This window comes from Cyanistes caeruleus, chromosome 2 (genome assembly GCF_971803275.1).
Source record: "Cyanistes caeruleus chromosome 2, bCyaCae1.hap1.1, whole genome shotgun sequence".
Taxonomy (NCBI): domain Eukaryota; kingdom Metazoa; phylum Chordata; class Aves; order Passeriformes; family Paridae; genus Cyanistes; species Cyanistes caeruleus.
The window spans coordinates 66,824,697-66,850,624 of NC_141702.1; the positions used below are offsets into that span (position 1 = coordinate 66,824,697).

The window sequence follows — 25,928 nt, forward strand, 5'->3', positions numbered from 1 at the left end:
TAGCAGAAAGACATATCTAAGCAGATAACACATACATGATTTCCAGTGAGGGATGACTTAACAATGATAATTAGCTGACAAATAACTATTTCAGCTGAATGAAGACAAGAGGATCTGTGTGTGATATGAATATTATCTTCAGTGCATAGTCTAGCATTTTGGGCATTATGAACCCAAAAGCAGTGTTTAATAGTCATCAAGTAAAACAAATTATTGATTGATTATTGGTTTGTCTCAAGTTGGAATACAATGGTTTTTAAAATTGGAGTGTTTTATCATCCAGAAAAATAGAATGCTTTCAATTTCTGTTAGTGCAAAATTTAAAACAATTATTTTTAAAGTTACAGTTTGTACATGGCATAACAGAGATGGGGCATTGAGCAGCAAATAGTGTGTCTTAAAAATATGGTATAATTATATATATATATATACTTATACATGCATGTGTGTGTGCTTTGGAGTCAGACTTTTTGAAATTATGTTTCATTAACAATTTTTATGAAGATTTGTCTAATGAGATCATGGTAGCTGTCCCTAGAAAACTGTACTGTAAAACCTCCTAAGTACACTCCTTGCTAGGAGTAGGCCTATTTTCTTTTCCTTGTTGCGTTATGCTTTAACCACCTTAAATGAAAACTCTTTTGTTGGCAGTAGGATGGGGAAGGAAACTGCAGAACCTTTTACTCCTCCTGACAGGGGAAGGGCAGAGAGAAACAGCCATCCTCTTGCTGCCAGCATATTGAATGTGTTCAGGCTGTGGCATGATAATGTAATTTCAAGCAGTCAGATACTCACTCCACTCTGTAGGTGTCAAAACCTGCAGGAACTGACAACCCATGAAAAGAAAACTGAATTTATTAGCCCGTTTTATTCCTTGTCTGTCATTCTCCTTCCTCTTTCCTTTCTGTGATTTATACCTAAGTTTTCTGGCTGTCAGAGCTGCCAACAAAGTGAAATAAGCAGAGATCCTGATCTCTAGAACTTCCTAGTTAAAGCAAAGCTGAAACTTGGAGGTGGTGGATGGCAAGGAGAGTGCAGGACGGTAGAATTAGGAGAACTAGCCGCCCATGATGCGTGGCTGACGTGGTGAGGGATAGACATTTATACAAGCATCCAAAGCTGTCCTGAGCCTTAGGTGTTTGTTGACAACAAAATATTTTCCTATCGTGTAATTTTTTGGTGGTGGTGTGGACTCTTCTGTTGACTGCAGGATGGCTGGGTCACACTTGTGAAATCTGTATTTTTAAGACTGAAGTAGTTTATGTTGAAACCATATGGAAGCAGAGATGGTATTTTGTGGAAAAAAGGGGCATCAGTGCCCAGACACACTCAAGACTTAGTTTATTCTAGTTTTTCTGAAGTTTTTAAGGTTTGTTGTACTCTGCAGATTAAAATCCTGTGCCTTATCCTGGTCCAAGCTCACAGGACCCCCAGGGCCTGCTGTGTGCTTGCTCCTTTCTGGTTTGCACTAAGGCTCATGTCTCTGGAGCCAGGGCACACGTGGGGAGCCTGAATTTCCTGTGGGACACAACTGGGCTGCTTGTCCCACGGGGGAGGTGGCAGGTTCTTCCCAGCCAGCCCACCCAGCAGGGAGAGAACCCTTAGTACAGCAGTGAAGATGAAGCACAGAGGTGCAAACTTAGGTTTTGTTTCTGTCTCATTACAGAATGAATACATCTCAACTGGGGAATAGTCTGCCTAAAAATCAGATGCTGAGTATTCTTGCTTTGTTTGCTTCAGTATGCTCCTAGTATGGAGAGATGTGTGTGTGTGTTTCTCCAAAAACAACCAAATGCCATAGGTTTGTCTTGGCAGATGGATTGTAATATTCTTTCTGGTTGCCTGGCCCTGCCTGGCAAGTGGATGCTCTGTTTTCCCTCAGGAGTGCTCTTCAGATGACAGGTATTCCAAAATCAGATTTTCCTTCTTGGCATAAAAGATATTACTACAGTTGCTTTTCTTTTCTTCTTCTTTTCTTCTTCTTTTCTTCTTTCTTTTCTTCTTTCTTTCTTTCTTTCTTTCTTCTTTCTTTCTTCTTTCTTTCTTCTTTCTTTCTTCTTTCTTTCTTCTTTCTTTCTTCTTTCTTTCTTCTTTCTTTCTTCTTTCTTTCTTCTTTCTTTCTTCTTTCTTTCTTCTTTCTTTCTTCTTTCTTTCTTCTTTCTTCTTTCTTCTTTCTTTCTTCTTTCTTTCTTCTTTCTTTCTTCTTTCTTTCTTCTTTCTTCTCTCTTTTCTCTCTTTTCTCTCTTTTCTCTCTTTTCTCTCTCCTCCTCTCCTCCTCTCTTTTCTCTCTTTTCTCTCTTTTCTCTCTTTTCTCTCTTTTCTCTCTTTTCTCTCTTTTCTCTCTTTTCTCTCTTTTCTCTCTTTTCTCTCTTTTCTCTCTTTTCTCTCTTTTCTCTCTTTTCTCTCTTTTCTCTCTTTTCTCTCTTTTCTCTCTTTTCTCTCTTTTCTCTCTTTTCTCTCTTTTCTCTCTTTTCTCTCTTTTCTCTCTTTTCTCTCTTTTCTCTCTTTTCTCTCTTCTCCTCTCTTTTCCTCTCTTTTCTCTCTTTTCTCTCTCCTCCTCTCTTTTCTCTCTTTTCTCTCTTTTCTCTCTTTTCTCTCTTTTCTCTCTTTTCTCTCTTTTCTCTCTTTTCCCTCCTCTCCTCCTCTCCTCCTCTCCTCCTCTCCTCCTCTCCTCCTCTCCTCCTCTCCTCCTCTCCTCCTCTCCTCCTCTCCTCCTCTCCTCCTCTCCTCCTCTCCTCCTCTCCTCCTCTCCTCCTCTTTTGTAATTTTGCTCTTCCCCTCCTCTTCCCCTCCTCTTTCTCTTTCCTTCCTTTTTCCCTTAAGACTTCCTTTGCAAGAATGGATTGTGTTGGGAGGTTCTTGGCATACTAGTAGCTTCTATTGGAGTAAGGTTCACTACTCTAAGTTTGGAGGCTCCAGACTCATTTTAGATGTCCTTCCTTCTCCTTTAATATGAAAAGATATGAAAGGATGAGGTACTTCAGACAGTGAGGTGACAGATTGGCTTCTTAGCCAGACAGATAAGCAGCTGCAATCAAAAGAGAGTAGGAAAGTTTTGCTGCTTAGAGCAGTGGAAGGACTAATGGCTTCTGTTCCCTGAAACAAGGATGGATTCAAACCACATGCTCTAAGGTATCTTGGCAGCTTAATGAACTGGAAACCCAATAGAAATAACCCTGGACATTTGAGGGGTACTGATGGTTGGAGGGAGTCCTTCAGAAAGCTGATTCCTTCAGCCTTTTTGTGGTGGATTTTAATCAGTTTCAAAAGGAAAAATAAAACAAGTTTTTCATAACTTGGTGAGAGAATATTACCGGGAGAAAATGTGAGGGAACAGAGTGTGATAAACTGTAAAACTGTATTTGTTGTCACTGAGTTGAGGTTCAGGGCATTTGGCCATTTTTTCATTAAAAATCAGTCAAGTAAAGAAGGGTACTGCTGCCAAGAAATAATTTTTTATTGTCTTCCTTATAATTCCACATTATTTAAAGAAAGAAATGCGGAAAAAAAAAAAAAAAAGCCCCAAGGTATCAGTTGTTTCAAATGTGTTTTTGGTTTTTGCCTTAAGATGGCTGTTTGAAGTTGAATTACCTTTTTCAAAAATATGTCCCTCCCCAGTTTGCTGATGATACTACATGATTGTCAGTTATCACAATCATGGGATGGTGGGTGCGTCAGGGATGGTGGTGTTGAATGAAATGGCAATTCCATCTTTCAGAATAAGCAGTAGGCCTGCTGTGTCAGCTGAGAAAATTCCCTGTATAACAAGGTAGTGAAATTCTTCTTTGAAGTAAAAGCAGTGTTCATTTTTTCTGGTTATTATTCTAAGCATTGCTTTTTTTCTTGTTTGCTAGAATTTTCAAAGCTCCTCTATCCCTTGTAAATTTAGTTGCTTTATATAAAATCAAAATCAAGCTGTCCAAAAATCCCAACAGAGGGTGTTAAGCTGATTGTTTGTTGTTCTAGACTCTGGAAAATGGACTGCCATTGTTTCAGCAAAGCTGGCTACTGCTCAGTGAGTTATTGAAACACAGTCTAGTCAGGTTACCTTGAACACAACTTTTTCCTATGAACTCTAATCCAAGCAAAGCCAGCCACTATTCATAACTGAGCTTGTCAAGAGTAATTTCCTCTTTCTTGGGAAAAAATCCACTAACTGGTGGCAAATAGGAAACTTTCCATGGTGAAGATGGATTGTTAAATGAGATTATTATTTTCTTCAAAATTAATTTTTTGTTCTCTTTGAAAGAAAAAAATAAAACTGAAGTGTTCATCAGGGGCTAATGAAAAAAAAATTAATGAAAAAAAAAATTAAAAATTTCTTCAGAATATAATCCAAAGAGGTTTTCTTGGATAAAAAGAAAGGGGTGAGGGGGAAAGCATATTTTACACTTCTTTTCCCCTTCCTTAACAGGTTTTTTAACCTTCATGATTTTATACTTCATCTTGTTGCTTGCTGAGTTTTTTAAAGCCACAGCACCTGAGCTGAAGGCATTGAGAGATTCTGGGTTTCTCAGTAGAAAGGGAAGTATGGTTTTGTTTTTCACAGTCATAGAAAAGAACTAGAGCAGATGACTGAAGATTAAAAACCTGAAAAAAAAAATACAAATAGGAACATTATTTATGCTTCTGAACCTTGTAATTTTAGGAGGTTTTTAATACTTGGTGTTGTCAGTACAGTGATAGTCTTGTCAAACTGAAAAGTGGAATCAATATGTTCCATTTTGTGCCCTCTATTCAGAATGGCAATGCTATGAATAATGCAAAGTATTAGTAATTTTCCAGAAAAGCACTAGAACTGTTCAGCAAGGGGAAGATTTTAACTAGGGAAATTAGATAGGGGCAGCAGAGCAGAAACCATCTCCAATTGTAGCAGCAGGGAAGCCACATGCAGAAGCAGTATGATTTTCTTCTCTGCTCTGCAGCTCCTTTTTCATTTAAGCCTTGAGAGATGAAGGGAGGGATTCCAAATCAGTCAACACTAGGCAGAGGACTGATAAAAAGGTAAAATTAGCCCACAACTCAAACTTGTAGCTGTTTTCTCTCCATTAAACAGGTTTGTGTTAAAGTGCCACCACGAAAGCTGTAGGTCAAGGAAACATAAAGGCATTTAGACCTTGATACTATGAGGAACTTTTTTCTTTAGTCAGTACTGTGGTTTTTGAGATTTACCATCTAACTTAAAAAATGGTCAAACCCAAATTTTAGAATGTGTGCTGTATGATGAATCACATATTTTCTCTTTTTTAATTCAGAGGTCAGCAGTATGTTTCTTTTCCTTTTTTGCTAGACAGTGTGCTTGATGTGACAGAGACATATCAGGAGATGTTGAATACGGCTTCTCTCTTTTTAACTTCAGCAAAAGGGAATTGTATCACTGGAATTTGTGACAGCAGGTAGTCTAAGCTATAACTGCACAGTATGTTGAAATTGAACATGTATTAGCTAGCAAGTGCTTATTTTCTTAAGTGAAAATTTTGCTATATCTGAGGATTAGGAGAAGCTTAATAATTTTTAAAAATTATTTCTTTCCTGATGCCTGCAATAATTCTTTTCATTTTGTGGGGTATATCTTTCGTTTTCTACCTCTTTACTCTTTTATTTTGAAGATTTATATTGCAGAAAGTAAGCATTTTCCTCCCCAATTCTTGTCACATGAAGTCCTATTTAAAAAAAAAAGGTAGATTGAATGATCTCTTTTGTTTGTTTCGGATCTCTCTGTCCTGTTGGTATGTATGAAAGTAATAATATCTAATGCTCATTGATAATGAAGTTAATTTCCTTTTGGCCCATGGATTTCTTTTATCCGATGATATATTTGGTATATGGAACTCTGACATTTGTTCTAATAAGCCTCTTTTAAACTTTTATATTGTTTAAATTTTATGTGGACCTCTGCTAAAAACAATGTGTAATATTAGCTTCAAGATGTCGAGGCTTTCATAGAACTTAAATGCGTTTCTGTTAATATAAGCATTTTTGAGGTTTTGGCTAAAGTCTGCTGAGTATGATTTCTGTGTATCCAGTCAGGCTTTAAAGGAATGGAAACGTTTGACCTGGGAAAGAAAATGGGAGAAAAATGTGAACTACAGAAATGTATCATTATTAAAATAGGCTTTTCTGTATTGTAGGAAATGTGATATTTTGAAATATTTAAATTCCCTGATGGCTGTGCAAATGATATTGTGTCATATGTGGAGGTGTGAATTTTCTGCATTAGGCCCTTCTTGAGACATGAGCACCATCCAGCCCAGCTGGGGAAGCCAGTTCTACCTGGGGGCAGGCTAAAAGGTGCTTCCCCTTGAGTGTCCTCCCAGGTTCTGACATCCTTCAGTTTACCAGCAGACATTGCCACCATCTCCATGTTTAATAGCCCTTGATATACCTCTCTTCTATAAATATGTAACTTCTATTTTATTGTTGTTGTTATTATTCTTTTGGTGTTCTGGGTTTTTCTTTTTAAATCTGGTTACATCCTTGTCATCCAGAGTATCCTGTTGTAAGGATCTATGGTTTTGAGTGCTGAATGTCTTTCAGCACTATAGAGTCCTTCTGTATCTCCTTGAGGTCAGTTTTCTTACTCATTAATATTCCCTGAGAAATTTGCTACTTTGCTGTTAACCCTTCTTTGTTGTTCTCAAGAATTGTCCCAGCACAGATGCTGTGCAACCTTACACAGTGTCTCATTTCCCAGCTATTTTATTCCAGTCTTTAGCTTTCTATCCTTAATCATCCTCTCTTCTCTTTTTCCTCCCCCTTTTTTTTTTTGTACTGGGAACAAAGGATGTTTGTCACATCTTTAGTGACTGGATTAAAGATAGAGAGGCTTTCCTTGTTGCTGGATCTTCCCCTTGCTGATTGTGTTCTTCATTACAGTGTTGTCTAATACTAGCTAGGTTCTGGCAATCTTCTGTTGATTTTATCAATTTTTTTTATAGTGTCTTGGCTGTCATTTCAATTCAAGACTGTTTTTCCTGAATTATGCTCTTTCTAGAGAGCTCTTTTCTGTATGTGAACAACCTGATGTAGTGGAAGGTGTCCTTGCCCTTGGCAGGGTGGTTGGAACTAGATGCTCTTTAACTTCCATTCCAAATCATTCTATGATTCTGTGACATCCTGTGGATTTTCTCATTACATGATTTTTCATTCTGAGTAATCTGGTCATGCATATTACTGTTCTGTTGTGAGCAGGAATTGCTGTCAATACAGGTCACAGAGTCTTAGTATTACAATATACTTGGCTGAGCATTGATGCTTCTAACATTAAAAAAGTGGTGTATTAGAGAGGTGATTATCCACAGTGTTACATGATGATTTCCTCTGCATCTCCTCCAATTTGGGTTTTTTTGGGTTTGTTTTTTTTTTTTTTTTAATGTTTTAGCAGAAAAGTAGTTTCTGGGATACAGCATTTCATGGTAAACAAAAGATGTTAGGTTCCAGGAGCCAGAGGTGTGAAATGATTCCTTAATTCCCTTCATGAAACTTAAAAATAGTCCTGTTTTAGGACTTCTGAGAAATTGAAGAGTCCAGAAGATGGTCTTAAAAATGAATTGCTGTAGGGAAATATAAATCTTCAGGTGAATAAAAATCTGCTGTGAAGCAGATGTCCTGCAGCTATTGCTTGAGTTCATCAAGATGAAGACGAAGCAGTTTTCTGAATTACATTAGGGTGGTTTTTGTCAGATACTAGTAAAGGTTTCCTGACAGTAGGGGCAGGAAAGCATTGCTATGCATTAGAGTGGATGTGAACTTTTTTTAACAGATTGGACAAATGGTAACCTAGTATAGATAAACTTGCTTCTCCTTTAGCAAAGGGCTAAAATATTTCTCAAAAACCTGAATCTTCTGTAGCAGCCTTTCTTGCTGGGACCAGAGCAGCCAAGGCTGCACTGCCAGGTGTGGTGAGACCACCCTACCAGGAGCACTGTCATCCACCAGTGGCATCTCTGTCCACTTACATCCCACTGACTTCAGCCTTGCAGTCACCTCCAAGATGAGGCTCCTGCCTGTCAGAAATTAACTTTGTCTGTGCTCTAGAACTAACTTTTGTGAGTATAAATTGCTGGATGTATCTGTTGACTTGTGCAAAGTATTTGACACTGTCCTGCACAGCATTCTTGTGTCTAAACTGATGAGATGTGTATTTGATGGAGCTGGAATTGGCTGGATGGTCACACTCAAAGAGTTGCAGTCAGTGACTCAATGTCCAAGTTGAGACCAGTGGCAAGTGGCATTCCTTGGGGTCAAGTATTAGGACTGGCACTGTTTGACATCTTTGTCAGTGACACTGACAGTGGAATTGGGCGTACCCTCAGCAAGTTTGCAGATGACACCAAGCTGTGTGGTGCGGTTGACACACTGGAGGGAAGGGATGCTATCCAGAGGTGCCCAGAAAAGCTCAAGAAGTGGGCCCTTGTGAACTTCATGAAGTTCAGCAAGGCCAAGTACAAGACAACTCTTCTGTATCAGGACAGGCTGGGGTTTGAACAGATGGAGAACAGCCCTGGGGAGCAGGATTTGGGGGTGCTGGTGTATAACAGGCTAGACGTGAGCCAGAAATGCGCACCTACAGCCCAGAAAGCCAATTGTATCCTGCACTGCAACAAAAGCAGCGTGGCCAGCAGGTCAAGAGAAGTTAGACTCCATCTTCTGTGATTTTTCTTTTATGACTCCACCAGGAGTTCTGAATCCAGCTCTGAGGCCTTCAACCTAAGAAGGGGAGACCTTAGAGCAGCCTTCCAGTACCTGAAGGGAGCCTACAAGAAAGCTGGAGAGGGACCTTGTAAAAATAGAATGTAGTGACAGGACAAGGGGCAATGGCTTTGTCGTGGTTTTAAGCCAGTAACTAAAAATTACTTACTTCTTGCTGTGAGGTATGGATTAGAACAAGAGCAAAACAGGCTTAAAACTTAAAAGGAATAAAGACAGTTTATTAACAAACTACAAGAATAAGAACACCAGAAATAAACTTCCAGAAAACTCTTTTATCTCTCACTACTTGACCATTTCTTTGTACACATGATAACATAGAGACAAAAAAAACAACTTTAGAACTTTGGTGGTTAAAAACAGTCTCAGTTCTTGCTAGAGTCTTTTCATCAGTCTTTGTAGAGAAACAGAAGTCTCTTTCTGCCAATCTATGGAGTTTCTCACAAGAAAACTATTTTTGTTATAGTTTTCTGTTTCTCTAATGCCAGCTGCCCGGTAATCTGTCATCAGAGTTCATTCCTCCCATTTCACATCACTCTGAGGTGTGTATGGGCCATGAGTCTAGGGATGTCATTTTAAGGATGAGTTATTAAAAGGCAGAAGTCCTCTTCATCTGTCTTTGTGAGCCTTCCTGGAAAACAGTTTTCTCTTTGCCCCGCAAAGCTTCAAAATCTTCACTCTACTCAATTCCAGCAACTCACAGTATCACAAGTACTCTCTCTTTTGCTCAAAATCCACACTTTGAATACTTTATTCCTCCCAATACTCTTATCATGAATTAAAGGAGTTTTTTTAAACTACTATTGTCCATCTCCATAGCTTTAACAGAAAGAAATTTCAGCTGTCAAGCATCTTCTTATTCTCTCTCTCCTATTTAAAACTTAACTCTTTTCCTCACTGTTTTTGGTGGTTCTATGATGTCTTCCTCATGTTGATTGTCTCTCTCTTTCTCCGTCTTTCTGAGAAAAGGAGTAATCTGTACATTTTATCCAGGTAGTAAAAGAATTAAAAGCTTTAGAAAAGCTGCAAGAGTTCATGGTATCAGGTTTCAGTCCAGCAGCAGCAGTAACTGAGCAGCTCTGCTTTCTTTTCCTCCCCCCCCCCACCCCTTTCGTCCTCTGCGGCCTTTTCGGCCGAGGGAGCGGGGGGAGGAGAAGAAGAGGATACAACAGGGCCTTGTTACCTTCTCAAAAGCCGGAAACAAAAGAGGACAAGAGAGCTCTGAGGTACTTTTTAAGGGGGTGTTCACAAGCTGAATTCACTTTTTAATGGTCAGAACTGCTGTCAATTCTTAGAAATGCTTGATAATTGGTCAGGAGAAAGGACTCCCATCAGCCACCAGCAGCCTCAACTTCCTTAGCTCTCAAAACTACCTTAAAGGTAAAGCCACCCCATGACAGGCTTTCAACTGAAAGATGGCAGATTTAGAGATTAGGAAGAAATTCTTTACTCTGATGGTTGTTGGAACAGGTTGCCACAGAAATTGTGGATGCCCCATCTCTGGAAGTGTTGGGGAGACCAGGCTGGGTAGGGTTTTGTTGCACATGACCTAGTGGAAGGTATCCCTGCCTTGCCAGAGGCTTTGGAACTAGGTGATCTTAAGGTCCCTTCCAGCCCGAACCATTCTATGACTTGCTGCTTTTCTGAAAGGCATCAATTTGCTAGAGACCACATGCCCTCCATTAAGGAGGGCTGAAAAGTCCTTGAGGTGGTGGGTATTTCCTGCTTGGCATTTGCAGAATTGAATATATGCCATCCCTAATGGATTTTATTAAAGCTTGTCATCCAAGCAGAAAAATTTTCCAGGTTCTTTTATGAAGAAATGTTAGTAAACAGAATTAGCAGATGTACTGTCTCCCTGCTGTTAGTTGCCAGTGGGATTCATTCTTGATTACAGTATAATGATCTTCATTTTTGGTCTTCCCTGGATCTGTGCCCTCTATAACAGGATGGTTATTTAATGCTTACACACTGCTTCCAGCTGGCAGCCACTTGCCCTTTTTTTGGCAATTTCTTTCTATTTTTTTTAAAATATATTTCCCGTACTAAGATGTTTTGAGGTGAAAAATACAAAAGCAATGGAAAAGAAAGATATTGTCTGCTTACAACTATGAAGTGATTCCATTCGTACCAGGAAAACTTATCTTTGACAAATTGCTAACATGATTTCTGATAACAGAAAAGAGAGAAATGTATTTCTGTGATGTTGTACATAATTTTAAGTTAGAAAATAGTGATGTACAAATGCGTTTCATGTTTGTCACATCTAAACAGTAGCATTGTGTGCATAGTTCATCACTTTGGCTATGTCAAACATACAGCAAAATGTTGTATATGAATGAATAACTTACGTCTGCACTTAATGAAAATGTAGATGGTTAGCAGAAGATGCTGTTTTGTTAGCTGCCACTTCACTTGTAAGATACCAGAAAGAAGAGCTCAATACATTGTTGGCTGAAAAGTCAGGCAAATTAGCCCAGGCAAAAGAGTCCAGGCAAATTAGCCCAGGCAAAAAAAAAAGTGGGAATTAAACTTGGCAGCCTATTTACTTATGCGGCGGTGGGGAGAGGAAAGTAAAAACATGCATTTTGCCGGAAGAAATTGGAAAGTCAATTGGCAGAAACCCCAGAATTATCCTTTACAAAAATGTATTGAGTTTGCACGGCAAGCTTTTGGTAGCAGTGGTGGGAGACTGGAGGGCAGAGGGGCTACTGGGGTGGCTTCTGTGAGAAGCTGCAGAAGAATCCCCCATGTCCAGTGGAGCTAATGCCAGCCAGCTCCATGATGGGTCCACTGCTGGCCACAGGTGAGCCCTTCAGTGATGGTGGTAGTGCCTCTGGGATGGTCTGTTGAAGAAAGAAAAGCAGTTTCTGCACAGGAACAGTTGCAGCTGGAGAAAAGAGGAGTGACAGTATATGAGAGGAACAGCTCTGCAGACAGGAAGGTCGATGCAGAAGGATAGGGAGGAGGTTTTACAGCAGCAGAGCTGAGATTCCCCTGCAGTCCATGGTGCAGACCATGGTGAGACAGATGTCACCCTGCAGCCCATGGAGGTTCATGGTGAAGCAGAGATCCATCTGCAATCTGTGAAGGACCCCAGACAATAGAGGGTGGATGTCCAAGGAAGGCTGTAAAAGAAATTAATCTAGTGACTGAAATCATCCACTGTGGCCTGTGTCACCCTGTGCAGGTTTGGAGTGCTGTGGTGGCATTAATGTGAGCTAGCCCCATGTTGTTCACTCTCCTGGTAGAAGACCAGAAGGCAGTGGAGGAGGAACAGAAAAGGGTTTCTGTTGCTTTTTGAGCTGGCCGAGCCTCACAGAAGTGAAGGGGCAATCACAGCTGGTGCAGGGGAGCATCTGGGGATAGAAGTCCTGCATTCTAGGGTTAGCTGGATCTGCTCTGCCGTCTTGTGGAACTTCTCCCCAGGATGCCCACTGGTCACTCTGCAGCCTGCCACTGGTGTCCCAATAAACTTGTCCAGCTTGCTGTCAACTCCAGAGGACTATTATCCCACAGTTTGGCACAGTCCATCCTACCTGGCACCCCACCTTGGAGGGCCTCAGTGCTACCACAGTAGCACAGGATGAGAAACATTTGGCTTTGTCTGTGTTGGCAATGCTGATTTGGGAAGCAATGCCCAGCACCTGCCCACCCCACAGCAATCTGCTGCCTGTGCTGTTGGCATAGATGCACAAACAGATACCAAATGTATTTGAAAGAAATAACTAATCTTGCTGCTGCGTGGCTCTAGTTATCCAAATACTTCATTGAGATTGAACAGAAACATTAAATATCACCTGGTGAAGTAAAACTGTCTCTAACTAGGGTTGAAAATGTATTGCATTGTATCTTATGTTTCATTAAAATGTGTACATAATTTAAGCTCCTAAATAAGATTTAGTAAAATTCCGTTTCTACTTGGAAACCTTCATGACAATTATACCTTGACTTTTTAGTGTCCTCCTGCAGCCTTCCAAAGTCAGAAGTTGTGCTTTTCCTTCTTTCATGTCATATTTGTACTCACAAGCCCTTTTCTGATACATCATGTTTACATTTTCCTTCCAGTCACTCCAAGGCCACCCAGAGCTCCCTAACTTGGCCAGAAAAGGTGGGGAATTTTGTTAGGGTTTTTGTAGTGTGGTTGTGTTCAGTTTACATGATGCAGTGTTGTCCTCAGGATGTAATGGTCAGTTTGACCTCTTCACAAACACCAACTATGTGAGAAAACACTTTATAAGCTGTGAGAGGATTCTCGGTGGCTCTCAGGAGAGTGGAAGAATTTTCCTTGGCTGGCAACAGTGAGGACTAGACTGCACTGCTGACTGTAGTGGTGTGTGAAGAACAGCCTTGTAAGCAGGAGAGGTCACCATAGACTGGGCTCAGTCACTGGTTTTCCACATCTTTTTATTTCATTTCCTTTTATGAAAACCTGAAATTTAGGTTGCTGCTGACACACCTCCACATCTTCACTCTTCAGACTGAAGGAGCATGCACTGTTCTTGGGCTGTGAGCAAGGTCTCCTGGTTTCACAGAAGTTGTGGTATCTCACAGGGCATAGAAAGAAGAGGATGTGTATTTTTTGTTTTGATTGTGAGAGAAAGGATATTTTGGTGTTTTTTCCACAGATGAACAGATGGAAATGGAATGGAAATTATTTTCAAGGCATGTATGTATTTGAGTTATGATTCCTTATTTTAAATTGTCAGGGCTACTAATAATTGTAATGCATCTAGGACAAAATACGGTGTTTCTGTAATTTTTGGTTGAGACACAGATGATCAAAAAATAAGGAATGCCTTGAAACCCAAGATTATTTTTTTGTTGTTGTTCTTTCTTGTTGTTTTTTTTTTTAATTTGGTTGTTCCTTTTACTGGATAAAAATCAAGTTTTTATTTCCATCAGTACTCTTAGGATTTTGTATCAGGAGGAAAAAAAGTTTTAAAATCTTGTGTCACATCTTTTTCTATATGGTACAGTATTTGTCATAAGACATTAACTTCAGTAAATCGCTTATTTAGTAATTGCTCTACAAAGGAACACTTTTAAATTTGCTCTTTTTCTGATAGCATTAAAATTCCCAAAGGAATTTTGTAGCCCTTCATTCTCCACAGCTACCTGAAAGGAATTTTAATGAGGAGGAAATTAAAGGATGATTGGAAATGTCCTTAAATTGCAACATTGAGGTTCAGATTAGATATTAGAAAACAAAAAACCTTGACTGAAAGGTATTAGACATTGGAATAAGTTGCCCAGAGAAATGATAGGCACCATCTCTGAAAGTGTTCCAGAGGCATCTGTGTGTGGCACTTGGGGTTTGGGGATAATGTTGGTGGTGCTGGGTTAGCAGTTGAACTAAATAATCTTGAAGTTCTCTTCCAAACCTGATGATCCAATGATTCTATTAAATATTTTTAATCAGGTGCTGACTTCCTCTTCTTGCACGTATGAGCTCACCATGGAAAATGAAATTGTTTATTATTAATCTCAAAAAAAATATAAATAATACACCTTTGATATATTTCTGATAGATCAGTAGCCTGACTCATTGAAAGATTAAAGGATTAAGGCACATTGTGCTTTTTATTTCAAAGACAATTTTACAGTAGAAGGAAGCAGAAATCACCAGTTTAACTTTTCAGACAAAATTGTTGCATCAGTAGAAAAATATAGCACTATTTAAAAGAAGGACAGTTTCTGTTGTTACTTGGAGCTGCAGGACTGATTCCCAGGCCTCCCACTGCCCTGTTGAAGACACAAGCCCAGTGGGATGTGAGTGATATGAACTGTATAGCCAGGAGCTAAAGAATAAAGTAAAATACTGCTTTCTTTATTATGAAAGGTTATGATCAAAGTAGCTCTGTGTGTTTCCATCTGTATTTTTCCAGACTGTGTTAAAATAATTTTTTTACAAGACTCCTCCAGTGATTTAAATGAGCAAGGTTGTCATCTCGCACCTTGCAAATTTTTGTCATTGTCGCCTTGTAGATAGAAATATTTCTGCCCTGAAAGATCTGTGTTCTGCTGAGAAAGTATCTTCTCCTACTGGGAGATGTGGCTTAATTAATGTTGCTTAGGATAGCAGAGTATCACTGCCTTGAATAATGTCATTTCACCTTGGATTTCCATGATTGGAAAAAACCCAGAAGTTCCTGAGCACCTAAACATACCTTACTGTAGGTGTGTTAAAGTTTTGTAATGACTAGCACACCTCAGGCTGACCTTTCTATCGCCCACTTTTTGGCTGAAAACCGATTTCACATCTCATGGAGTGACTGGGTGCTGCAAATGCACGAGGACACTCCAGCAGCTGGAATACAAATCCCAGCAGTGGTGGTAAACAAAGCCTGGGAAGGGACAGTGCTTCTACTGCAGAGAAAGCCTCATGCTTCTGGTGTCAGGAGCGTGAGGTGCATGTCCTTGTGTGGCAAAAGATGGTAGGTTTCTATGAAAGCTCACCTGGCCTTTGTCTTCAACCTTGAGTTATCAGCAAGGAGTGGGGAAGATTAGATTAGAGCCAGTCTGGTTGTTTCAGTAATCCTATATCAGTGTAGCCTACAAAGAACACTAAAAATCTCTTTTTGAATTAGTATCAAATGTTTACTTGTTAAAGCTGCAGGATTTTCCTGCAATTTCAGGATTTTCAATTCCAAATGAATTTACATTGCTTTTATTATATAGATGTTTCTCTGGCCATGTGAATCAAATATTGTTTTCACAATTACAAGAAGGTCCTGGTTGCACTTTTTTGTTGGGTATTGATACTCACCTCAGGGAATATTTTCTGGCTCACCATATTCATTGCTCTTGCAAAGAAATGGTAAGTTTCTTTGTTGGGAGCTAATGTCCATTCACCTTTGTATGAGAGTGAGAAAAGAGGTAATGTTCTTAGCTGGGTGTTGCTACAGATTTTTAAGTCTTATGTAGGTGTACTACCCACCTTCCATCTAACCTATCAAGGGCAAGCCAACTTAGACATAATTTAAAGTATTGTCAGGGCAATATTTCAGATTTTTTAAAATCCAAGCAATTAATTGATTCATTGCAGGTCTTTAGGTTCTTATGAAAGCAAAAAAAATATATATCACTGAAAACATCTCTGGTGGTGTCTGTAGTTAAAGCACAATAAGCCTTTAAAGAAGTGCAATTTGTAATTCATGTTAAAAAATACTGTTGGGATGATGGGAGAGACACATTGCATGTCCAATCTATGCATCCACAGAAAGATTTCTTAGTAATCATAGTATGCAGAATGGGGGTTAGCTTCAGCTCAGAGCCTTTAATATCAAAATTCAGGTCATGACCATAAATAATCTGGTATGTATTTAAGGCAAACCCTGCATATACTGTGGGGAGCAGGGGAAATGGATTGTTTGTATCCCAGTTGGCAATTTTTATGTTTTCTTTAATGGTTCCTCACCATGTGATTTACTTCCTAGCCCAGGGTCTTCTGGTGTGCTTGTAAAGTTGGATTCACATAAGTGTGAGACAGAGTAGGAATCAGAAATGTGCTTTAAAAGGCTTACAGACCCAATGGGGATGTAATGAGGTTGGGTGAGAGAACTGAAGTTCTGGGAAGAGCTTTTCTCTGATGAGGCCTCAGATGCAGATGCTGTGGCTGGAGACCTGTACCCTGCCCTGCCTTGCCCTGCCCTGGGAGAGCAGGGGGTGCTGTCTATATTTTCCATGCTGCCAAGAACATCTGTCTTGTGGAATGTTCTCTATCACATTTTATTTACTTGATAAAATATGCATTTGTTTAGTTGTTGGTTTGGTATTGATTTGTATAGCGCCTATAGCATTGTGAAAGCACATATCTAAATAACAATGAAGATTGATTCTGCAGAGGTGAGATCCTTCCATCCTTGCTTTTGTTGTCTCACCTATTTTTAGCACTGTATGTCTCTGGAGTGGGTGTGTCTGCTTGCAGAGTAAGGCTCTATTAGATTAAATAAAGATAATGGAATTCAATCCCACATGCTTATTATTGTGCTGAAGTAAAGCTATAAATGTAATGCAGTTCCTCTGGCTTCAGTAGCTATGCCTAGTCTTTGAAAAATGATAAATAGCTTCTAATTTGATGAATGATATTTCATGAAAATGATAAATACTTTTTAATAACCCCTTTTCTCAGTAGGGTTTGCGCAGTTCAGTTCTGAAAATCTGAGAAGTTTACAGAATTGTAACCAAAAGTGATGTATGTTATAATACTGAGTGAGATATACAAATCACAGTTATTGAATGCAGCAGAATGTAAAAAAAGGAGGGGGAGGGGACCAGGTAATAATTGTTGTCTCAATTTTATTTATTCTGGATACTTCAGGTTTTCTTCAGGGTGTATTTAGAAAAAAGAAGAATCTGAAAATAATCTTCTGAATATTTAAAATGTTACTCAGTATGAAAGCTGATTAATGTGTCCCATTTTGAATCATACAGTAATTTCAATATAATAATTGTGGGATTTGCAGCAAGGAGGAAAAATTGCTTTGTGCATTCTTGGACAAAATAAGTTTTTGTTTCCCCTGCTGATATTTAGAAGTAGATGAATGGACCAATAGATGACTTTTAAGATATTTTTTATAGCTTCAGCACAACTCTTTGACCCTGAGACAACTATAAAAAGTATGAGATAAAGAAAATGGTTGCTAATAGAGAAAGGAAAATACAGTATTTTTTTTTTCTTTCCTCCCCCACAGGACATTAATGTATGTATCCTTGAAAACTACCCTGAATGTTCCAATCCCAGGTTATTTTACATCATACCATATTTCTGTGGACAGCATCCAAGATGCAGGTAAATATATGCAAGGTTTTCAATTTGTTCAGCAATAGCTACTGCCAAGATTTTGTCAGAAATTGGTAATAAAGAATGGCATTATTTGAAGTACAAGGGAAAAATAAAAGTACAGGGAATATATCACTGTTTGTGGTAATTGCATGCATATATTTTGAAGTAGGGAGGGCATGGCAAATGTAGCACTATTCTTTTTTCTTTATTTATAGCATGAATAATTCATCAAATGTGAATGTATTTATGTAGATTTTTTTTTTCTGGGTTACTCATTTTATCTGCACTGTAATTTTGTAATACATGTTTTTGATTTACTCAGACGCTTGTATCAGGTCTATATGAGGAATACATGTTTCTGTGTCCCTGTAAGAAACCAAATTCATGCTTAAAACTATGTAAAATGCAGTCTTCTACTGCTTTAATTGAGCTACCTCATTTTTAACATCTGTGTATGCCATTCTAATATTGCCACATTACTGATACCAGAGTAAGTTTTTTGTGCAATAATATAGGAATAATTTTAAATACTTTCTTGGTTTAAAATACTTCTGTATTGTTGGTAACGAATGCTCTTTATTAGGTGTGTTCAGCTTCAAGGTGTTCTGTTTCTGTATTATTCAGGCTTCTCCATTATGAAACAACTGCACATTTTCCAGAATTTCTTTGAAAAGCCATACTTCTTGTAGCAGTAATAACAAGTGAAAATGTGTTACTTCTTCTGTCTTAATTTCTAAATATCTATGTTTTAAAATCCTGCCTTATTTTTTTCTGGTGAAGAGAGTTTATGTATAAGAAACAAAACACTTTCATTACAAAACAGATTAATGACTTAATTTTCATTTTACTTTCTATTTAACGTATTTTTGCCTTATTTGCAAATGCTTATGGTCGCACATTGCATGTGCGAGTAATCCCATTAACAACAGTCACATGCGTGAATACTTTCACAAAATCTCTGTGAGGTTCCCAAGCAGAATATTGAAGTACTGTTTTGTACCTTGTAGATTTGGCTCGTGTCATGCCCTTGCAGTTCCTTCAGCTACTTCTTAGTCCGATAAGGAGCTACAAGCAGGAGGCTCATAGTGTTTGTGAGGACACTTTGCTTTTCCAGAAAACAGATCAGTGCACAGAAGGTGGTAGAGCATGAAAAACCTGCTACAAGTCTGTTCTAGCAGGAGTGGAAAGTAGTAAGCTTTTCCACATGACACGGAAAGAGCTTCAGACAGATGTTAAATTCACTGTTGCATAGGGTCTGCAATAACCTAATGAGGTCAGGGAAAAGGTGTGATTTACAGCTACTCCTAGGCAGTGTGGGAAACTGATTTCCTTTAGCTTGGGACCCCTGGCATTATATTCCATGTCAGTATGAATGATGGCTGCTGCTCCCAGAACATAAGTAATATGAATTATTATACGGAATTTAGGATTCATATGGCTGTCTAACCACATCGTGCTTTTGGGAAACAGAGAAGCATAAAGATGTAGTGAAGTCCTGCCAGCTTCTCCTGCTGGGAAAAAAGACAGAAGAACCCTCTACTGTTCTTCAAAACCAGTATCAGTCACAGCAAAAAAATGCAAATCCTGTAGCAAAGCTGCAAGGCAACCAGGGGTAATGAAAGGGAACAGAACACTCCTGGAGACTTTGGCAAAAGTAAAAATGAAGGACAAAGTGGGAATGGTTGTGTCCTGTGTAGGATTTACTGAGTAACAGCAGGCAGTGGTTGGTCCCAACAGTTCTCCTGATGTAGCTCAGGGACACCACCACCCCTCAGCACCTTCCAACATCAAGGGCAGTCATTCTTCCTGTCAGACGGGTTGTGCTTCCAAAATGAAATACCAAAGTTCATAAGTTTGAGCTTATAAACAATTTGGCAAAAGATATTTTCAGAATGGAGTACTTTCACACAGTGATTAGCCTCCTTTTAATGTGATCCTGTTTTTACATGCCAATCCAATTTTTGATGTTGCGTGAAAAAGCTCAGTAAGCTACTCGGCTTTGGTGGGGGGACTTTTTTTGTCCTAAGTATAGCACTGAATGTATTTTTTATTCACTTGTGTTCTTGGTTTGAATTTGAGAAGTAAATGCATATTTAAACTTTTCTTTTTCCCTCCTCCGTCTTCCCCCATCCATTTCATACAGGGAGCCTGGTGAATGGGCCCTTGAAAGAGCAAAGCTGAACGTTAATGAAAATTTTCTGCTTGTGGGCATTCTGGAGGAGTTGGAGGATGTGCTGCTTTTATTAGAAAGATTCTTACCTCATTATTTCAAGGATGTGCTTAGCATCTACAAAAATCCAGGTAACTTTTTCCATTAAAAAGCTATTCTTATGGAAACTTCAGCTAAATCTGCATAGCTGCTGAAGGGTACGTGTTTCTCTCTTGTCCAGCCAATGAAGAAGTTTTTCTCCCTTTTAGGGAGCAGATTTGATGATAGGGGAAGGTCACATATTCCACTTGTATCGTTAATGTTACTGTGTGATTTTCTTTCCTTGCAAGCACTTGTTGCTGAGTGATCTTCCCACATGCCAGAAAGCTACCCATTTTCCACTGGAGTGGTTTCTTCTTTTAATTGTGTCATACTCAGTTCTCAAATAATACTGTCAAAATATTGTGAAAATGATGTCAGCAATATGTACTTAAATAAACCTTCAAGAAATGGTTTGGGGAGCTGGACACTTGGAATATTATCCAGGACCAAGTTACTTATTTTCCCTCAGCCTTGACTATGAGTTGAAATAAAATGAACCTTCAGTTGAGCTGAGTTGAAGTAAAATTCAAAGACGAATGTGCATTTACAGTGCTTCCAATACAAGGCATGCTGAGGAAAAATACTTAGGAGATTGGAGTAGAGAAATCAAAATGGAGAGCACTCAGTCTACTCCCCCCATGGTCAGTCTGAAATCCATCCCTCCAACATTTATTGCTGACTTCTTTAAAAGGCAGTCTTGTGTCCTATTCCTAAAAATAAATATGATGCTTCTGGAGGGCTGTGCATATCATTCCAGCAGAATTGATTTCTTGCTTGCGTTTGACTGGCACATCAACTCTGTGTGCACCAAGCAGGGGGTAAAACTTCCCTTTTTCCTTTGTGACTCAGTTGCATTTTTGTCAGTGTGAAATGCCTACAGCCATTAATATGTGTATTTTGTACCAAGCTTTATATTCAAAGCACATGCAACAAAGATTGAATTTAGCTTCTGACTGAGAACAGCTATTACACCTGTCAGTCACTTTGGAGAAATTATGGGATTCTGTCCATAACTGGGATTTGTGTGTAACTGCCCACCAAACCCTTCTTTGAAGATACATCTTTGGAAATTCTGTATTTAGCTGTGATACAGGTACTAGGGAAAGTATGGCATTCTTTCTCTGAACATGCTTGCAGTGGTCATTGCCTGCTTGCAATCAGGCAGTTAAGGCAGCTCTTTGGAAGGTGGGAGTGTAACTTTGTGGTGCCACATCCAGCCAATAGAGCAATTTTGCTTAATAACAGACTTGAGAGTATTGTACTGACATAAGAGCAATGCCCAATTTGGGATCAGGTATTTTCCTTATCTTTATAAATTAAAAAATACAAATACCTATGTTTGTAGTATGTGGAAGTGATCCTACAGGTTTGCACAGTTTGGTCTCAAAGGTTTCCCCATAGGGATGTTAAACAAAAAAAGGCAGGGGGATCAATAGAAGGATATGCTCTCTCTGCCATGAGAGTTTTCTTTGAGTTTATATGACTTCTTCAGCTGTTCAGTGCATCATGTATTTTCACTTCTTTTACAATGAGGGAAGCTAATTAGCAGCACACAGGGTTGTGATTTTCATCATGGTGCCCTAGAAATTGTCAGGTGGGAAATAAGCAATCTGCCAGAATCATTAAGTGCTGGTTAATCTTTCTTGTATTTTCAAGTATCTGGAGAAAATTTGATCACCTTTTACAGGACAGTGATTTCCTCTGGGATTTCAAGTGAAAGACGGGTCTTGTGTCATGTCTAAAGATTCACCACTTTCCGTCAGTGTTCCCTGGGTGGATTAAACCTTTATTTTATCTTTCCCATTCATTTATTGACAGGGCATATTAGTAAGAAAACAGTTTCCTTAAGTTAACTCCTCCTCTTTTCATACATGCATATGTTTGAGGATTTTTTTTCTATAATAATTATTTTCTGGTTATTTCTGAGTTGGTGCTAATGCTTACAGAAAAAAAAAAACCCTTAACAGAATCAGCCAAAAAAATATAAAATATTCAAGCAGTGTGTGTAAGAAATCCTACATAGTTCTCCTCAGGGCATCTTAGACCTCTGTTGATCTGCAACACCCTCTGCTGTTGCATATGAAGCATGTGGAAGAAGACCTGCTGTTCTGCCAGCTGTGTGGTGGTCACACAAAGCAGCAGATAACTTGGGCCAAAAGTGACCTTTTGTTACAACTAACACTTGCAGATTAAATCTATGAAGTTTACAGTATTGTCTGCTAACCTGCTGCTCCACTTGAGATTCTCTTATGTCAGTCTTTCCTCTTTCCACATGAAGAAGGAAAGCTTTTCTAGAACTTTATTTTTTGTCAGCTGCATGTAATAATATGAGGAAAACACAATAAAGAACATGTACAGAAAGGTGATTCACTTCCAGATCTGTGAATAACTGCACCAGAGTCCACTTGTAACAAGCAGTTCTATAATAATAATAATAATTATAATAATAATAATAATAATAATAATAATAATAATAATAATAATAATAATAATTCAGAAACTGGATTTGTAGAGCTGCCTTTAAGCAAAAAGTAGCTGAAGAAAGACAGTTTCAATTCAGTGTTGCTTTAGTGGATGACATAGATTAGAAATCACAGTAGGAAACATGTGGTTTCTGTCCCACCAACATCATTAATCTAAAACGTATTCAAAGCACCTTCCTGCTATAGGAAGCAAAATGCCTGATGTTATCAAACCCATAAAATCACATGTGCATTTAAGATACATCTGCAGGAGTTGTGGGTTAAACCCCTTCTTCCTGAAGTTGGGACTCTCTCATTACAGGTGCTTTGGATTGTCACCAGATCACTGTAGCTCCCATCTAAGCAAACTTTTTAGTATTGGAAACCTTTAGTATACGTTGATAATACAGAAATCAGGAAATTTAGAAACTTTTCCTCATCTCTGCTCCTTTGAACTGTGCAGGCCATATTCAAAGTTCTCTGTTTCTTTTGTGTCTGTAGTGAAATTTCTTATCTGAAGCAGTATAATAACATTTATCAAGAAACTCTAGCTTAGTGTTCTCTTAGGAGAAAACAATGCCTGTAGATGTTTTACCTTCAAAAACATTTTTCTGCTGTTGTTCTGTAGCAGATCATTAAAACTGCAGCTCTATGATCAGATAAGTTAGTGTGGCATTTTCATCAGAAAGCTACTGTCTGGATACCTGATGACACAGGTAACTGCTTAAAGCAGTATGAATCGAGTGCTTTTCTTGCTGATGCTAATGATTTGTCTGATATAAGCTGGCAGAAGGAACCTGTGAAGAAAGGTAAAAACTTAAAAAAACTTCGCAATTCAGCATGACAAAAAATTTTGATGTCAAAGGACACTAGGAAGGTTTATTCCTTCATTGCATTAACAAAAAGGTTGCATTCAGCTATCCCATATGCCAAATATTTTGACTTTTGTGTTTTATAACCACACGTAATAAAATGTGAAAGCTCTTTGTGGTCCTAAAGTTTTCCTTGGAACCAATCTGGTTTTATCTTGTACAGTACTTTAAAGCTATGGGCTTCCTGGTATTCTGTGTCCACTCCTCCTTGAAAATAAGCATTATCTTAATACCAAGTCAAGAATTGCAAAAGGACTCTCTTTTTTGATGTCTATCTTGTCCAAATTTACAAATTTGTCTTGACAGCCATAACTGGCTTTGACAAGGGATTAAAAGGGCAGGAATGGGGGCAGCAGATTGTGAAATCAATAGATGATGAATAGATGGGTAGAATAAATTTCAAAAATATTTTTTGTTTTTGATAGCTTTCTTTGCTAACACAGTAAAATGTGCTCAAAATTTTGTCTTTTTTCCCCAGTGTTGAAGCAGATAGGATTCATTTGCAGAGCCTTAGATTATATTTATTACGGAATTTGAAAGTATTCTTTAACTCTTTGAAAGGCCTGAAATAGTTATAACAAACCTTGGCATGTAAAATCTCTCCTCACTCTCAGAGGCTGAAGGAAAAAAAGAAGTGGTCAGTCCTGTTCAATTTTGCTGGCTATAGCCCACTTCTGTAACCTGGCTGGTAGCCAGAACACAGAGAATACTTACACAGGTTTTTGGTTTTTTTAATGGACACACATGAGTTTCATATCTTTGGTGTTTTTAAGAGACAAAAATACACGTACTATACTCAGCAAAACAGAGTTTTCTTCTGTCTTGTCAACTTCTTGTGGCATGGGGTAAAATTTAACAGCATCCAGTGTAAAACAATAAGCAATTAAATGGTATTTTATCACCTCAGAAATAAGCCATATCCTCACACCTCTCTGTGGGAGTTCATAAATTTTCTTTGGCACCAGAAGCCCTATAAAAACATTTCTTCCCAATACCAGGAAAAAACCCCTTTGTTTCCTGAAAGGTGCATTTAGCATGGAGAATGTATAGGTCTTACTCTATAACAAGAAGACTGACTTTAAGCTTTTCAGACAGTGAATTTTATTGAGTGCAATGAAATAACTCACACTGTCATCTGAAAGAAAATATATTGTTTAAGTAAAGTGTAATTGTTTTTAAATGCCATGAAAATTTGGTTCTCTTAAGAATTGCATTTACAGGGAATGTTTTTAGCTGTAGTGGTAATATTATCCAAAGTAATATAAACCCTCTAATTTTTTTAATCCACTATGTTCATGAATGTAATGATACAGTCTTGACATTTTCTATTCATAAGTTTCCCCTTGTCTTCAAGCCCAGTAAAGAGAGAGATGCTGCCTATATTTGTCTTTATTGCAGAGCTGAGGTCCTGAGAAGCAGAGCATTTTTGATGGAGTTAGGAGAAGGGTGCAGTCAAGCTCAGCAGTCTTTGCACTGTGCTGAAGATCACTCCTGTGCCAGGCCAGCACTGAAGGTGGGACGAGCCTTCAGATGGTTCAGATGCCATTCATTTGGAAAAGTTCAGAAACCAAGGGGGTTTTCCCTCTGAGAAATTGTAGTGAATGTGTCTACAGGCACCACCTCCAAGAGCAAAAACTTGGAGTAAGAAATGATCATAGGACTCTGGTAGAAGGAGGCAGTGCTTTTTGTGGAGTGTCTTTAAACAGTAACATCTTATCTTATATTCTGCCTTTGTTCAACACAAAATGAAAGTAAAGAAAAAATTAGGAAAATTCTATGAGGCTTCTTATTCTGCTGGCTTCTTGTGAGCTGCACTTTCTGGAGAGGGTTGTGACTGGTAAATGGAAAGGGAATACGCTGGCTCATCTCCTGTGCTTAAGTGCCCAACCTTTCTCTCTCCTGCAAGCACCTGCACTCTTGATGGGTGAATAAAATCAGCACGTATTCGTTTTAATTTAAATATTGAGGGGTTTTATGGCGAGTTTTTTTTGTGGGGTTTTTTGCATCACTTCTAAAGTTTCAAACACGTTCAAATGTTTAAAAGCTTTGGAGATGCCAAATACCCTGTCTTTTCTTTTGCCTTGCACTGTAGAGGAGCTTTATGTTTTCCCTAAGTAATACTTTGAACAGGAATCACTGACTATTAAACTTTACTGCAGGATAGGAGAATTCTAAATTTCACGTGGAGGCAAAACATGAGGTCGGACTTGGGCAGCAGCTACCTGTGTAACACGTGGGGAGCATGTTCAGGTCTCTGATGAGAGGTGTCCTGTGTGTGTGAGCAGAGCAGCTTTGCCCAGCAGGTGGAGCGATGTGCCCGTGTGTGCAGCTCTCCCAGCGCTAACAGCACACGTGGATTATTTACATTCTGCCTGGGTGGCGTTTTCTTATCACCCAACATCCTGTTCTGAAAATAGAAAGCGCGAACAGACCATTCTTTTCTTCTCCCTCTGAAGTCTCAACTTTCAATATTGCATAGAGAAATGCTATAAAACCACATAAATGCTAAAACACACAGTTTAAGAGCTAGGAGAAGTGTTTAATTGTACTTTTGTTTCTTGTAAAACAAATTCCCTGTTCTCTGTGTGCAAGATGGGCAGGGAAAGAGGAAGAGTCACAGTGCATATCCCCGAGGACATTTATTTTTTTACTAGGTCGATAGCATCTAGGACATTCTGCACAACTAATCTGTTCCTTGGTTTGTTTTATAAAACTGAAAGTACTATCAAAAGCTGTAGATATATTATCTAGCTCTTTGGCTATGAAAATACAAGGTCTGGGGAGCAGGGACAAAACCAGACTGCCCGATCCAGGATGCCTTGAAGTTAGTGGATACACCAATGAGT

General features: G+C 38.8%; 1 protein-coding gene across 3 annotated transcripts in view; it reads left to right on the plus strand.

The window, feature by feature from the left end:
* UST (uronyl 2-sulfotransferase) overlaps positions 1–25,928 on the plus strand; it is a 158,606-nt gene that overhangs the window by 104,559 nt on the left and 28,119 nt on the right. For all 3 annotated transcript variants that reach the window (XM_086877630.1, XM_086877631.1, XM_086877632.1), the window contains 2 exons: positions 17,406–17,503; positions 19,641–19,798. In XM_086877630.1, the coding sequence (XP_086733756.1) occupies positions 17,406–17,503; positions 19,641–19,798 (256 nt within the window). The remainder of the gene's footprint in view (positions 1–17,405; positions 17,504–19,640; positions 19,799–25,928) is intronic.